Source organism: Prunus avium, chromosome 5, assembly GCF_965620075.1.
Source record: "Prunus avium chromosome 5, drPruAviu1.hap1.1, whole genome shotgun sequence".
Classification (NCBI taxonomy): Eukaryota; Viridiplantae; Streptophyta; class Magnoliopsida; order Rosales; family Rosaceae; genus Prunus; species Prunus avium.
This window is the reverse complement of record NC_142288.1, coordinates 23,169,197-23,184,227: the sequence shown is the minus strand read 5'-3', so window position 1 is coordinate 23,184,227 and position 15,031 is coordinate 23,169,197. Positions and strand designations below refer to the sequence as shown.

Sequence of the window (15,031 nt, the reverse complement as noted above, 5' to 3'; positions counted from 1 at the left end):
CCTTTCGTGGACAATGTGAACATAATTTCGTGGAATCTGTAGGCTAAATCTACAGAAGTTTCATGTCCAAAATTAATGGACCCCATTCCCCGACATGTCACGGGCGTACAGCAATGTAACCTAACCTCCTCTGCCAACCATGATATTATAATACAAGGTTGCCAAAATTAATAGATATATAGCCACAAGTCCTGTCTTTTCCATAGTCTACTAGGGTTTTTGTTTTCTTCTATAGTTATCAGTAAGCACGGATGGTGGGATGGGATGCATCAAAATATAAAATATTTTAATTTTACGAAAATACATGGAAAATTATTACACAGTCTCACACCGACACCATTTATATATTTTTTCTATAATTTTTGCTTACGCAGTCTCATTTTTATTTATAATTTCCCTCTATTTCAGCAAGTTTTTTCTTTTTCTATTATCCTTTTAATCTTCAAAATAATAGGCCATTGCATCGAGGGAAAGAAAAATAAAATAAAAAGAAATGAATTTTATACCAATATTTCCAAGTGTGCATGTGAATGTGCCATAATTTACGTAGAAAATGTCCACGAAATTTACCTACTTCGTATATTTATTTTCAAAGTTGAATGCAACTTTACTTTTCTTTTTTTGATTTTTTTATAAATAATTTTGGGTGAAAGAGATAGAAGTTCAAAAGCAGAAGAAGAAAATCGTAAAGGCACACCAATGAAAATTTGAGATTTAGTTTTTACGATTGAATTGAAAACATAGGGTCAAGAGAAAGGGGCTTATGGTTGAAAACATCTGGCCTCTAGATTTCAAGGATATACTTTTGTGGTGATATATGGTTCTTTTTAGCGATCACTCACTTTAGAGAGTGACTAATTTTCAATTTTGTTTTAATGATTGATCACTTTGTCATTAAAAACAATAAAATCCAGCCTAATAAGCACTTATATTACTTTAGGTCTGCAAAAGTTTAGGACCCAAGCTTTTTCTTCCTTAAAAGAGGTATGAACACGAATATGATGAGCCCTTTTCCAATTTTTTTTTTGGGGTAAAGCAAACTAAGGACTGTAATTAAGGTTTATTATAAAGTATCGACCATTCTTATTTACAATACTGTGAAAAGGTTGATTTTCTGTTAAATTGATTAGACCTTTGTCTACTTTGAAAGCCGCCACAAACTTGGAAAGAAATCTTAGGTCAGGCTGTCTTATGCGACTGCCCTATGCGGCTGCCGGTCTCACTCTTTTGTGAGAGCCGCCGCATAGAACATGTGTTACAATAGCAATGCAATGTGTGAATCATTCTCCCCACCCTTTGGAGAATCTATTAGCCTTGAAAGTTGAAACCCCAATTATCTAAATAGCCCAAACTAAAAACATTAACATATTGGCCAAATTACAATCTTGGTCCTTATAATTTGATACATGCCATTTTAATTTTGACAATTTTGATGTTTTGTTTTTGTTAACAATCACGACTCTAATATTATTAAGAAAAATAGATGGAGTGCTTACGTTTTGAATAATTGGTAATCAAGAAAAATAGGGGGTGTGTTGAAGTCATCATGACGACCAATGACGAAAATACATGGCACCCCAAGAAAACAAAAACCCCATGCACAGAAGAAACGTAGAGAAATCTTGACTTGTTTAAAATACAAGGCGAGTTTGAATTTTTATATGACTAATGATAATAGTTTAATACAATTGGGTCACTTTTAACAACCGAAAAAACTATAAGTTATACAAATCTTCAATGAAATCATATAAACTTGAATGATCTTGGCTTACAAAAAATAAAGATTTCATTTTCATAAATCAGCGGTACATTAGTCCTCTGACTCGACAGACAGTCTCCAAAGTTTAGGTAGGATAATGACTATTTTAATTTTGGAAAGACTCGATCAACTGTAAAACAAATGAATACAATCATTTTCCGTCTCCAAGGGAGGGCTAAAAACCAAAGCCAAACCTACTTTTGTCCCCTCCTGTTAAGGAGTGTTGACAAAACTGCATTTCATAAGGGGATATTTATTTGTGAATCAGAAAATCACGGCCCCAAGATTTACTCAGCCCCACCCAATATTTAAGTGCCAAACAAGCTTTAAATTATTAAGCCCATGGAACAAATCAACATCTAGTCTCACAGCAGATTTGAGTTTATTGTTTGTATACGAGAGCTCAAACGCTAACCACTCGTTTGAACCCGCTCCACAATGTCATCTCATAATCCGAACTGTTCCTTTTTCTTACGTCATCATAACGTTTTGAAAGCATGTACAAATGCATACCCTGTCCTCATAGATTGCAACACAATAATACCAAATTGTAAGATATAGTCGCTTATAGAAACATTTCATGTCGAGCAAATGGACAGAAGAACCTCAAATTATTGTCATAAGGTTAAGATATAAGTCTGCAAGGTAGTAGCATTGACACTAGTAGAACATTCTAACTTAGAACAGCCTAGATGTGCACAGGCTTTTAATACTGTTACTGAAACCGGGAGTAACTCCAAAAGCAAACATAGAAGGTTAATAACATTAACACAGCAAAGATGCAGTAATAACTTACTCTACACGCCTGCGCTTCTTAGCTAGATTCTCAAAAACCTGGTGGACATCATCAGACGTGATGGCCTTTGATGTATCAAATGATTCCTGCAAAATTGTGCAGCATACATTTGAGCACAACTTAAAATCGCGTATTTATAAAAGCGCATACTCTAAAATGGTCTCTTACATTATTTAAGATTATATTTATAAGCACTTAACGGAACAAAATTAAAGTTTATAATAATCAAGGGTATACCAGGAAAGAACGAAGCTCATCTTTCATGTCTGCAATGCCATTCAGAATCTCTATTTTCTCCACATGGCCAAGTTTATCGAGCATAGTCAACTCAGCCCCCTCCTGTTGCTGCAATTTTTCTTCTCTCTTCTGCTTTGCCATTTTCTCATACTCCATAATCGTGTCTTCCTTGTCAAGTAAAAACCTGATATGCTTCTGTTCATAAAATTCACTGCACTTTTCACACCTGCAGAGTGCATCCCTCCAGTTTTTTGATAGAAACAATGGCTTACATTCCAAAACAGGGGAAGCATCCACCAGATTAACTCCAAGAACACAAGTAACTTGTGAATTGTCATCTGTCGTGCATTGATCAGAACCTATATTTTTCCCAGAATTTTCTCCAAGGAGCAAACACTCCCCACCAGACACAGGTTCAGAAATATTAGAACTATGAGAAATATTATTCTCCAGCTTTCCAGATCCACAAGCTAAAGTCACGTCTTCCAAAACTTCTTTATCCTTGCCAGTATTAATGGAAGAATCTTTTTGGCTTCCTGCCGCCAAGATGGTTTGACTATATAGCCTTAAAAAAGAGCAAATTACTGAGCATCCCTTACATATAAAATCCTCATATAGAGGTTCACCTTCCTCGTCTCTTGGAATCTGTAGTACAATCAAGGACAAGTAGAATGTAAGCAGGGTTCTTGGATAGAACATCAACCATTAAAAATTGGAAAAGTTTAGATGTGATCGTCGCAATTGAGAGAGATCAAAGATAATTTCTTTTTTACAAGTAAATGTATACTCTAACCCTATAAAAATAGAAAGATAAGTCTTCATGCTAAAATTCAAATTTTCACAAAAGGTCTAAAATCCTTAGAACAAAAGCAGGAAGACTACCTTCAAGATTTAGCGTGGCTAAAGTACTTCAAAGTGAGGATTTAGCAATCTAGTACAACTATATTAAAATTATCATTACATTGATCAACTTTCCTCCAAACTGATGGAAAGCCATATCCAACTGATAAGGAACAGTATCAGAGTTTACCCCCTCAACTGATATCATAGCTAAAATACAAGCAGCAGCAGTATACAATGAGCCCCAAAATATTTGATTTGCTGTTACTGATGATTAATCGGCACAAAAGGTGAGAAATTGTAAGACTCATCATAAATATTGGCCGTTCAAACTGACAGCATGACCCAAAACCCAGTACAATGTTAATTACACCACTTGGATAGGAAACATGCCTTGCCTTATAGTAGGAGAAAACATGATGTAGATATATCGCCAACAAAATGAAACAAAAGGAGTATAAAACATGTCAAATATGTAAATAGCCCAAGCTACCAACCTCATCAGAAGAGTCAAGGCCGATATGTTCCTCATGGAACCAGTCCTCACACACACAGCACTGTATCATCTCTACTTGGTCTTCAACATCTGGATCAGGATAGGGGCGACCGCAGGTGCAGTATAAACCCTTGAAATTATGGTTGTACGAATTCTCAACATTTTCCACGTCTTTATTTGGAAAAAGCTTGCAGAAGAATTCTCCAAATTTTGAATTTCCACAATCACATCTAAAATTTCTCTTGGTCCACAGTTCTACAATCTTCTCCAAGTAATAAGAATGGCCATCATTAGATTTAGGCACTAATACATCAAGATATAACAAACTTGAAATAGTATAAAACATTTCAAGCAGTAGAAATAACACACCAGGAATACCAGAACCCAAAAGAACAAAGACCACTGAATGGGTGATATAAGAAATGAAAACAAAAACTGCAAAGCCTTATTTTATGAACTTAACATAAATATTTACAGTTGGTAAGAATATCAAAATACCTCATGGCCATCATGGCAAGACAAACTGCAAGCTGTGCAAACTCCTGCATTCCCGTCTGGGGTGCAAGTCAAGCATGAGAAAATTGCTTGCCTCTTCATGTAACCATTATTATAGGTACACTCCTTGCCTTCATCGCCTCCCAAAACCAAATCAGCTTCCTATAAATGATCAAACACCAAAAAGTAGGAAATAACTAGAAAGCATTAGTAATGTTTTATTTGAAGTCTGTACTACTCTTTTCAAATTTAAGATTATGAAGGCGGATCAAGCAGTCCCAGAAGATAATTGCTCCTGCTCCTCATAAGATTTGGCTTGGTTCATTGATTAAACAATTGTATAAACAAGACATTGTTTGAAAGCTGATTAGTTAAATGGGACAAGACTAAACATCAAATTAATCAGTCTGAAAAAGTAGAAGAACTGGGAATTCTGGAATTAAGAATAGAGTTCCCCAAAGACAAACTACTAATCTATGTTTCATTTTCACAATCCATCACTATTTGATTTAATCCTTCCTCAGATCTTCTGCCATCCCTCAAAAAATCAAATATTTGGTCACCAACCCTTCGCCCAGTTGAACAATTAAATACGTTTTGAATGAGCTGAGCTCAATCTTCTGCGTCCAAGAGGACCAATCATGACCTTTGTTAACTTAATCAGGACTTGTGAGCCCAGTCCAGGTTGGCTGTGCCTAACTCAAACTCTCGAAAAGCTTTCCGACTACTAACTTTACCTTATTTGGTCTTGTTTACAACCCCAGAAGTAGTAATTCTTTGCAACTTAATCCCCGTTTGCAAAATTTATTTTCTTTTCATATTCGCAATTTCAACATTTACTAATTTTTCTGTTACAAGAAATATCTTAAATATTGTTAAGCATTAAGTTAGCTGTCCAACCAAGCAAGTATGTACATTCACGAAAGACAACTCAATCGCAGAGAAGTTACATAACCCTTAAGCCAATCGAACCTGAATGGATTGCTTATCCATTTAAAACCTGCTTAGCTCATTATAACAACTCTGTTCAAGATTAAACCTAGTATTGTCTTCAAAACGCAAAAAATGGTAAAATGCAACATTTTAACCCATTTAATTTCACTGACATCTTACAAAAGTAAAACACTTTGGGCAAATTAGTAACTGATTATGATAAAAAGAGGCAAACCAGTTCCTGATCCTCAACATCCTTGAGATACTCTTGGATTGAAACGGTGTGTTCAGCCTCATCCTCAAACGCACTGTCCATCTGCACAAAGACAATAAATTTGCTTCAGCGCAAAACCTCTGTACCCAAAACCCAATTTGAAAAACAAAAATGTCAGTCAAGAAATTCATCAACAATTGCAAGTAAGGAAAGAATACAACCTAGAACAGTAAACCCTAGACGAAATGGGGAAGTGAGTTTTCGAGAAAAAGTACCAATTTGTTGGGGGAGGTGTCTTAGGGCACTCAGAGATAGACGAGAATGATGATGTGGGTGTGAGATTGAAGCAGTGGAGAGGGGTTCGAAGAGAGAGAGGAGAAGCAGAGGGCTAGGGATTTTATATGTGGTAAGGACTATAAGGACATTTTCCCGCCATATTGAGCCCCTATTGAGGGGTGAGTTCACAGATCAAATGACTAAATTCCGTTCCCTCCAATCCAAATGTGAATATTTTTGGAGTTGCTTTGTTTCTATAATTTGCCTTGTTTCTAGTATTTTCCTTCAATAATACACATGTATAATTTATTTTCTTTTTATTTACTTGATGTTTTAAAATATATTTTAACTGTTAAATTTTTACTTTTTAGATGAAATGACAAAAGGGTGATATGATATTAGGATAACATGAGATAGAAATATGTTAAATGAAGGGTAAAAAGTCATTTTTGGTCTTTGTAGTTTGCCACTTTTATTATTTTGGTCCTTATCGTTTCAATTTGATCAATTTTGTCCATGTGATTTTTAATTTAAGCAATTCAATGACAAATTTCATTTTTTTGTCAAAATAGAGTAACTTCTGTTAGTTGTGGAGGGGCATTTCGGTCCAAAAACAAAAGCTGGAAAAAAATAATAAAAAGATAATTTTTTTTAATTGAAAGTTAAAATTTAAAATAACAAAAATATCTCTACATCACTCTCCTCCCAACCCTCCCCCTAGTCCAAACTAGCACCCTCGCTGCCCACACTACTCGCTCCCAACAGGCCCACCCTCCTATGCCGCCTCCTTATTGTTGTCGTTGCTGTCTTCGCCGTCATGTCCCTCGTCTTCTTCATCGCCTGGCTAGCCCTCCGGCCCCGCTTCCTAGAATTTCGGGTCGACTTGGCCTCCGTTTTCACACTCAACGACACTCACTCTGAGCTCACTGCCACCTAGGACCTCACCCACCTTGCTGCCAACCCCAACCACAAGCTTAGAATTTACTACAACAGCATCCAGGCCTTGCTCTTATACAACCACGATTACCGGCTAGCCATGACGTCGTTGCCCCCTTTGTTTTGACCAAGAGGAACTAGACATGTGTCGGGTTCAAGCTAGCGATGGTGGGGGAGTACGTTAGCGATGGCATGGCCAAGGGAATCTCCGACGGGAGGGATTGTGGGTCGGGATTGTCAAATATAGAGAAGATTAAGTGGAGGAAGTGGAGAATGTAGAGAGAATTGGAGTTGCAACATATTTTTTGATTTCAACTTAATTTCCTTTGTATTACTTACAACACATTTATAACTACAAGCCAAGAGGTAGACAAGGCATCCCTAAGACAAGAAAACAAAGTTTCCCTAAGACAAGAAAGCAAAGTTCCCTAAAACAAGGTAACCATAAAATAAGGACTTTGTGTTTCACACACAAGATGATAAGATAGAAAAGGTAACCAACTAACTAATCTATTACAAGCTAACACTCCCCCTCAAGTTGGTGCGTAGATGTCGCCAATGCCCAACTTGACCAGTGAGTTGTGGAATACTCTGCTAGAAACTGCTTTTGTCAATATATCGGCCAGCTGGTCTTCGGACTTGACAAACGGAAGCTGAATTTCTTTGTTTTCAAGTTTCTCTTTAATGAAGTGTCGATCCACTTCAACATGTTCAGTCCGATCATGCTGAACTGGATTATGGGCAATGGATATGGCAGCCTTGTTATCACATAGTAGATGCATTCCTAATGTAGGTGCAAATCCAATCTCTGTAAGCAATTGCTTTAACCAAAGGAGTTCGCAAATTCCTTTGGTCATTCCTTTAAATTCGGCTTCTGCACTAGACAAGGCAACTACTTTCTGTTTTTTGCTTCTCCAAGTAACCAAGTTACCTCCCACAAATGTGAAGTAACCTGATGTTGATCGTCTATCAGTGACATTTCCCGCCCAATCCGCATCGGTATAGCCACTGATATTCAGATGACCATTTCTAGAGAACATAAGTCATTTTCCTGGTGCTGACTTCAAATATTTAAGAATCCGAAGAACTGCATCCATATGATCTTCACTTGGACAATGCATAAACTGACTAGCAACACTTACAGCATATGCGATGTCGGGCCGGGTATGGGACAAGTAGATCAATCGCCCCACTAACCTTTGATATCTTTCTTTGTTAGTGGGTATCTGATTGGGATATTCCCCAAGGTGGTGATTTTGAACAATTGGAGTGTCCACAGGTTTGCAATCTAGCATCCCTGTTTCTGCCAATAAATCTAGAACGTACTTTCTTTGTGAGAGAAATATGCCTTGCTGTGATCGAGCAATTTCAATGCCCAAGAAGTACTTGAGTCCACCAAGGTTCTTCATTTCAAATTCCTTTGCCAAACATTTTTGTAGTTGAGAGATTTCCTGTGTATCATTCCCAATAATAATCATATCATCAACGTAAATGATTAGAGCCGTTACCTTCCCGCCTTGGTGTTTTAAGAACAGAGTATGGTCAGAGTTACTCTGCGTAAAACCATAAGTCTTCATTGCTAAGGTAAAACGCCCAAACCATGCCCGGGGAAACTGCTTCAATTCATACAATGCCTTTCGTAATCTACACACCACATTAGCATGAGTGGATGTAACATATCCTGGTGGGATATCCATGTATACTTCTTCTGAGAGTTCTCCATGCAAGAAGGCATTTTTCACATCAAATTGGTGGAGAGGCCAATCAAGATTTGCTGCAATGGACAATAGCACCCGAACAGTGTTAAGTTTTGCAACAGGGGCAAATGTTTCTTCGTAGTCAATACCATAAGTTTGTGTGTATCCCTTTGCCACAAGCCTTGCTTTGTAACATTCGATTGACCCATCAGCATTATATTTCAAGGTGTAAACCCATCTGCATCCCACAGTCTTCTTTCCTTGAGGTAAGGTCTCCAGTGTCCATGTATGATTTTTCTCCAGAGCTTGCATCTCCTCCTTCATTGCTTGAACCCATTTTGGATCCTTCAGTGCTTCACTTACTTTTGTTGGAATATGAATTGCAGATAACTGATGTACAAAGTCCTGGAGAGGTTCAGATAATTTTTCAGTAGACACATAGTTGGCAATTGGATATTTTGATGCCTTGCCACCATCCGGTGAGTACCGAATTGGTGGTTTTCCACGGTTCTGTCTAACAGGTAATTGATATTTAACAGTTTCATCAGCTAAAGCAGTAGATGTAATAGAATCACTTACCTCAGGAGTATTCTCAGGAGATTGATCAGAGGGTACTGGGATGTGAGGGGGGTCTTCATCAGTCTCGTTGGAAAAATATGAAGAAATATCGTGTTCTTGGCGGGCTGGCGACCGGTCGTTGGGTTCCTGGCGACCGGTCGCTTTTGGGCAGGTTCTAACTCCAGCTTCAGAATTTTCTGACGACCGGTCTCTGGGCTCCTGGCGACCGGTCGCTTTTGGGCAGAGTCGAAATTCAGCTTCAGGCCTTGATGGAGACCGGTCGCTGGGCTCCTGGCGACCGGTCTCTTTTGGACAGGTTCGAAATTCTGCTTCAGGACTTGCTAGAGACCGGTCGCTGGGCTCCTGGCGACTGGTCGTTTTTGGGCAGGTTCGAAGTTCTGCTTCATGGAAGAACATCTCAGACTCCATAAAGGTGACATCCAAAGTGACATACGTACAACGGCTGGAGGGGTGATAACACCGGTATCATTTCTGATGAGCGGCATAGCCTACGAAAACACATCTGAGAGCACATGGATCAAGTTTGCCACGTTGATTCTTATGGAGATGGACGAATGCCACACAACCAAAGACTCGGGGCGTAAGCATCTGAACGAAGGGCAAGGGCCCATGTTGGGCAAGTGCTTGTAATGGAGTCCGGAAGTCTAAAACTTTGGAAGGCATTCGGTTGATGAGGTAGACTGCGGTAACTATAGCATCATCCCAATGGTGGCGAGGAACATGAGCTCCAATCAAAAGGGCTCGTGTTGGTTCAAGGAGGTGTTGATTTTTTCGTTCCGCAACACCATTCTGTTGGGGAGTTTTAGGACAAGTGGTCTCATGGATGATGCCATGCATTTGGAAGTAAGTCTGAAAATCATGGTTGATATATTCACCCCCATTGTCAGAACGAAGGACTTGAATCTTGGTAGAGAATTGAGTCTCAATTTGCTTGTGAAATGACTGAAATTTAGGGAACACATCAGTTTTATTTTTCATCATGAAGAGCCAAGTCATGCGGGTACAATCATCTACAAAGGTGATAAACCACCGGAAGCCAGCAGTTGTAGAGATAGGTGAAGGACCCCAAACATCAGAATGTATCAAAGCAAATGGAGTAACACTTTTATTTGTACTTAATGGATAAGAGACTCTGTGGCTCTTAGCTAAGATACAAGTATCACATTGGAAATCAGTGGTACAGGAACTCGAAAACAAATCTGGAAATAGATGTCTCATATAGCCAAAAGACGGATGCCCCAAACGCCGGTGCCATAGCCAAAGTTGTCGATCCTTCCAAGTTGATGAGTGCTTCACACTATGTGCCTTTCCCATACTGAAATCATCCACATAGTACAACCCCCCCCTCTTAGTACCACGACCAATAATCTCCTTGGTGAGAATATCCTGAAATAAACAGAAGTCGGGATACATGAGTACACAACAATTTAGTTGCTCAGTAGCTTGGCCAACATACATCAATTTATTAGACAACGATGGGACAAGCAAAGTATTTTGAAGAGTAAGAGATGGAGAAAGGCCAATGGTTCCAGCACCGACCACAGGAGAAGTAACACCATTTGCGTTGGCAATACTTGTTCGTTGTGATGTAGTTGTGCTTAGAAAATTGGTTGGATCAAACGTCATATGATTTGTGGCTCCTGAATCAATAATCCAACATGTGGAGTCACTTGTATATGATGTATGAAATACATATCCACAGTTACCTGAGTCACTGAAAGATGAAGAGTTCTTTTATGGTGCTGAGGTAGATTCTTCATGAGGAATTAATGTGATCAAAGGATCCATGGTGACAGGGGCAGCACGACCCATTCCACCAGCAGCAAGTTTACGAGCCTTGAGACCTTCCCACCAATTCGGATAGCCATGTAATTTCAAACAGGTTTCTCGAGTGTGCTTTGGATTCCCGCAGTGAGTGCAACCATTCCCATCTGTGGGAGCCTTGGGTCAAGAAGGTGGAGTAGTCTTGTTGGTAGTGATTTGTGGCTGGAGAGAAGCAATAACTGGGGAATTGGGAGTTGGAGTCGGGCGAGAGGGTCGGTATGTTCCTTTTGTTGCCAATCCTGCTCCGGTTGGTGTTGGAGCTCCTAACATCACAGCTTGTCGGATATCTTCTCGTCGAACATGAGCATAGGCTCACTCTACTATAGGATATGGACTCATTTGGAGCACGTCACTTCAGGCTTTGTCAAGTCGATCATCCAAACCATCCAAGAAAATATAAACTCGATCTTCTTGGATGATATCATAGTATTTCTTAATATCCAGCTCGCACTTCATCTCATTTGGACGACGAAAATTGATTTCTCGTCATAAGCCTCGGAGATCATTGTAGTAAGCTTCAATCGAACCTCCCCCTTGTCGCATACGGTAGATTCGCCTTTTAAGATTATACACCTGGGAGGTGTCAGTGCCATCAAAGTAAGTTGTGGCTATTGCATCCCAAACTCCTTTGGCCCGTTGGGAATCTAATGAAGTTGCCAATTAACCTTGGCTCCATGGAGTTGATTAGCCACCCTTTCACAATTGCATTTTCTGTTCGCCATTGGTTGAATGTCGAGTCTGTCTGAGAAGGTGTTGGGAGTTCACCAGTGAGATATACCAGCTTGTCTTTGCCAGCAACATACATCTCAATAACTTGAGACCATAAGGCATAGTTGGAGCCATCCAATTTAATGCCAATTTGTGCAGAAGAGGTTTCATAGGTAATCGTCGGAGTCGGGGTCGTAGTTGATGTAGATGCTTGTGTCTTCATCAACTCAGCCATTTGATCTGCAAATTCTGTGAAGGTAGGTTGAGAAGGAGTAGCCGGATCGGTGGTGCTATTTTCAGTGGGAAAGAAATCGTTTTCTCCCATGATAGCAGCAACAATTCGAGACTAGAGTCAGCAAGATCGCTGCTCTGATACCATGTCAGATATAGAGAAGATTAAGTGGAGGAAGTGGAGAATGTAGAGAGAATTGGAGCTGCAACATATTTTCTAATTTCAACTTAATTTCCTTTGTATTACTTACAACACATTTATAACTACAAGCCAAGAGGTAGACAAGGCATCCCTAAGACAAGAAAACAAAGTTTCCCTAAGACAAGAAAGCAAAGTTCCCTAAAACAAGGTAACCATAAAATAAGGACTTTGTGTTTCACACGCAAGATGACAAGATAGAAAAGGTAACCAACTAACTAATCTATTACAAGCTAACAGGGATTGGGGTGGGGAAACATGATAGGGGCAGGTGGGGTTTGGGTAATATGGGTTTTTAATTTTTGGTTACTTTTAAAAAAAAATTTGTTATTTTATTATTATTTTTTTGGGTTTTGATTATCTTTGTTTTTGGACCGAAATGCCCCTCAACAACTAACAGCAGTTATTATATTTTGACAGAAATTAGAATTTGCTCTTGAATTGCTTAAATTTAAACTACAAGAACAAAATTGATAAATAGTAAAAGTGTCAAACTCTAGGAAACAAAAACAACTACAGTTAAACTAAAAATCATTTAAAATTGTTTTATGGGTTTTTCGAAAAATAAAAATAAAAAAAGTTTTATGGGCTGGGCTGAGCTAGGCCTGGAAGTAGGTTGGCTAGAAGTACAAATTTGCAAACTAGTCTTCTTCTTTTTTTCTTAGTCATATTTGGTATATAAGCATCACATTGTTGTATAAGATTGGAGTATCATATATTTGATAAATTTACCGAGCATAATCAACTTTAATTGATCTCCCACATAATAGTTAAACTTAAATCAGTATATTTTACAAAGATCACTATACTAGATTCCCTCGTATTGGACTTTAAAAATTAGTTTTTGGTATACTATACACACCACTTATTACATCATGCGGCATTAAAATATGATTACGTAATTGATTCGAGAAATTTGATCCTCTAGGTCATTAATTAGATTCCCTCATAATGATAGATACTTATTAACCTCACTCTCTCTCTCACAATTAGCACATAAAAAATGGCTATGATATTAGAGCTGGGTATCTTCTGCTGCACTTTGTTTAGTTTCTGCTGCTTGTAATGCTGCAATGCCTCAGAGGCATTATTATACTACTATTAGGAATGCATTTTGTCATGTTATTCATACGGATTTGAATTTCTAGATCTTGCTTAAGTATCATAGAATAAATATTCTCGATACATTTTTTATACAATAATTTTATGGACACCAACTTATATACACTACGATGTGGAGCATGACATGTCTTTCCAAGTCATATTCCACATCATGTAATTTAATTTCTAAAAAAATTCAATCCTACCACATCATCTTTTCTTCTTGCAACTCAAACGATCCGCACTTTAATCAATATGCCTAAACCGCTGATCATAGCCTCCACCATTGTTATATCGTACCCGTGAGATGCCCCACCGTCAACCACCACAACATCATCGGTTGGCTTCTATGGTGCTTCGTCAGTAGTTCGCGGCTATTTTTCGATATATAAGGCTTCAAGTGTCAAATTTTAAATAAATAAAGTAGGTGATGTTAGTACCAAAAGTTAACGGCAACAACCACAACTAGCACAATTTTGTGTTATGTGGTCAATCTGTGGTGGCAAACACCCTTTGGTCACGACATGGATTATTTACAGGGAGATTTAGTATTATACCCAATATGAGAGTCCAAATTATAAAAAAACCATATATAAAATGGATTTTAGAAACACACATAAAGTCCATTTTCAACATAACAAAAAGACTTTTAACTTCTTTTAAATTACAAAACTACCATTGATTTCTTAAAACAAACCCAACCCCAAAACTAGGCCTGTAAAATGGGCCGGGCCGGGCCAGCCCAGCCCTAATAGGTGTGAGCCCAGGCCCTAACTAGTAACGGGCCTTTTCAGCCCTAAGGAGTTATCGGGCCGGGCCGGGCCAGCCCTATATCAAATATACAAAGCCCAGGCCCTACCCATGGGCCTAATATTTTCGGGCTTATGATCGGGCCAATGAGTCGGGCCTATTTAGCCCTATAAAACACACGGGAACCGCTGTTCTTCGGTGTCTACATTTTCTGATCAGAGCTTGAATTTCCTGAACTGGTTGGTGATTCAAGGTCCAAAGGAAGCTTCAGTTTTGCCAAAGACTCGGTAAATTGCTGCATGTTCTTCAGTACCCTATAATTAAATATTAGCCCACCATTTAACACACACAATGCCTTTTCTTTTTCTCAGCCCACGAAGAGGACAAGGCCAGACAACAACTGGTGTTCGAGGGAGAGCGGGAAGAAGGAGACGAAGGAAGAGAAGAGAGCGATGGAAAAAAATAGAAAAAAGAGAGAGATATGGAAGATGACGCAAAAGAGGGAGAAGAGAAAAAAAATTGCAGAGACTAACAGAGGAAGAAGGAGGAAAAATAGAAAGAGAGAGGGAGAGAAGAAGAAGGAAAAAAGAAATAAAAGAGAGAGGGAGAGATGGAAAGTAACGGAAGGAAGAAGAAGATGGGAAAAAAATAAAAAATGAAGGTGTTGGGAGAGATGAGATATGAGACAAAGCATGCTCTTAAAAAATGAAGGTGTTGGGGAGATATGAGACAAAGTAACGGGCCTTTTCAAACTATTAATATTATATATAATATATATTAATTAAATAAAATAATTATAATCGGGCCGGGCCGGGCTTTTAAAGGGCTTAAAAATGAAGCCCAAGCCCTACTCATTAGACTTCGGGCCGGGCCAAGCCCGCCCATTACTTCTGGCCGGGTAAGCCCATGCATTAAAAAATAGGGCCGGGTTCGGGCCAGCCCATCGGGCCCGGGCTTTAT

General features: G+C 38.8%; 1 protein-coding gene across 3 annotated transcripts; it reads right to left on the bottom strand.

Moving 5' to 3' along the window:
• Window positions 1-1,768: 1,768 nt before the first annotated feature.
• On the bottom strand, window positions 1,769-6,247 carry LOC110769683 (PHD finger protein-like protein). 3 transcript variants are annotated; one of them, XM_021973712.2, is made up of 7 exons: window positions 5,992-6,247; window positions 5,792-5,872; window positions 4,627-4,785; window positions 4,130-4,390; window positions 2,793-3,437; window positions 2,556-2,641; window positions 1,769-2,273 (listed from the first exon to the last, which is right to left on the bottom strand). In XM_021973712.2, exons 2-7 carry the CDS (start codon window positions 5,870-5,872, stop codon window positions 2,231-2,233), a joined length of 1,275 nt encoding a protein of 424 aa, XP_021829404.2. In that variant the 5' UTR covers window positions 5,992-6,247; the 3' UTR covers window positions 1,769-2,230. The 3 variants fall into 3 exon arrangements, with proteins under 3 accessions (XP_021829404.2, XP_021829403.2, XP_021829405.2); XM_021973711.2 differs by having other exon boundaries at window positions 6,046-6,246; XM_021973713.2 differs by lacking the exon at window positions 1,769-2,273 and having other exon boundaries at window positions 2,343-2,641; window positions 6,046-6,244.
• Between the last annotated feature and the right edge of the window lie 8,784 nt (window positions 6,248-15,031).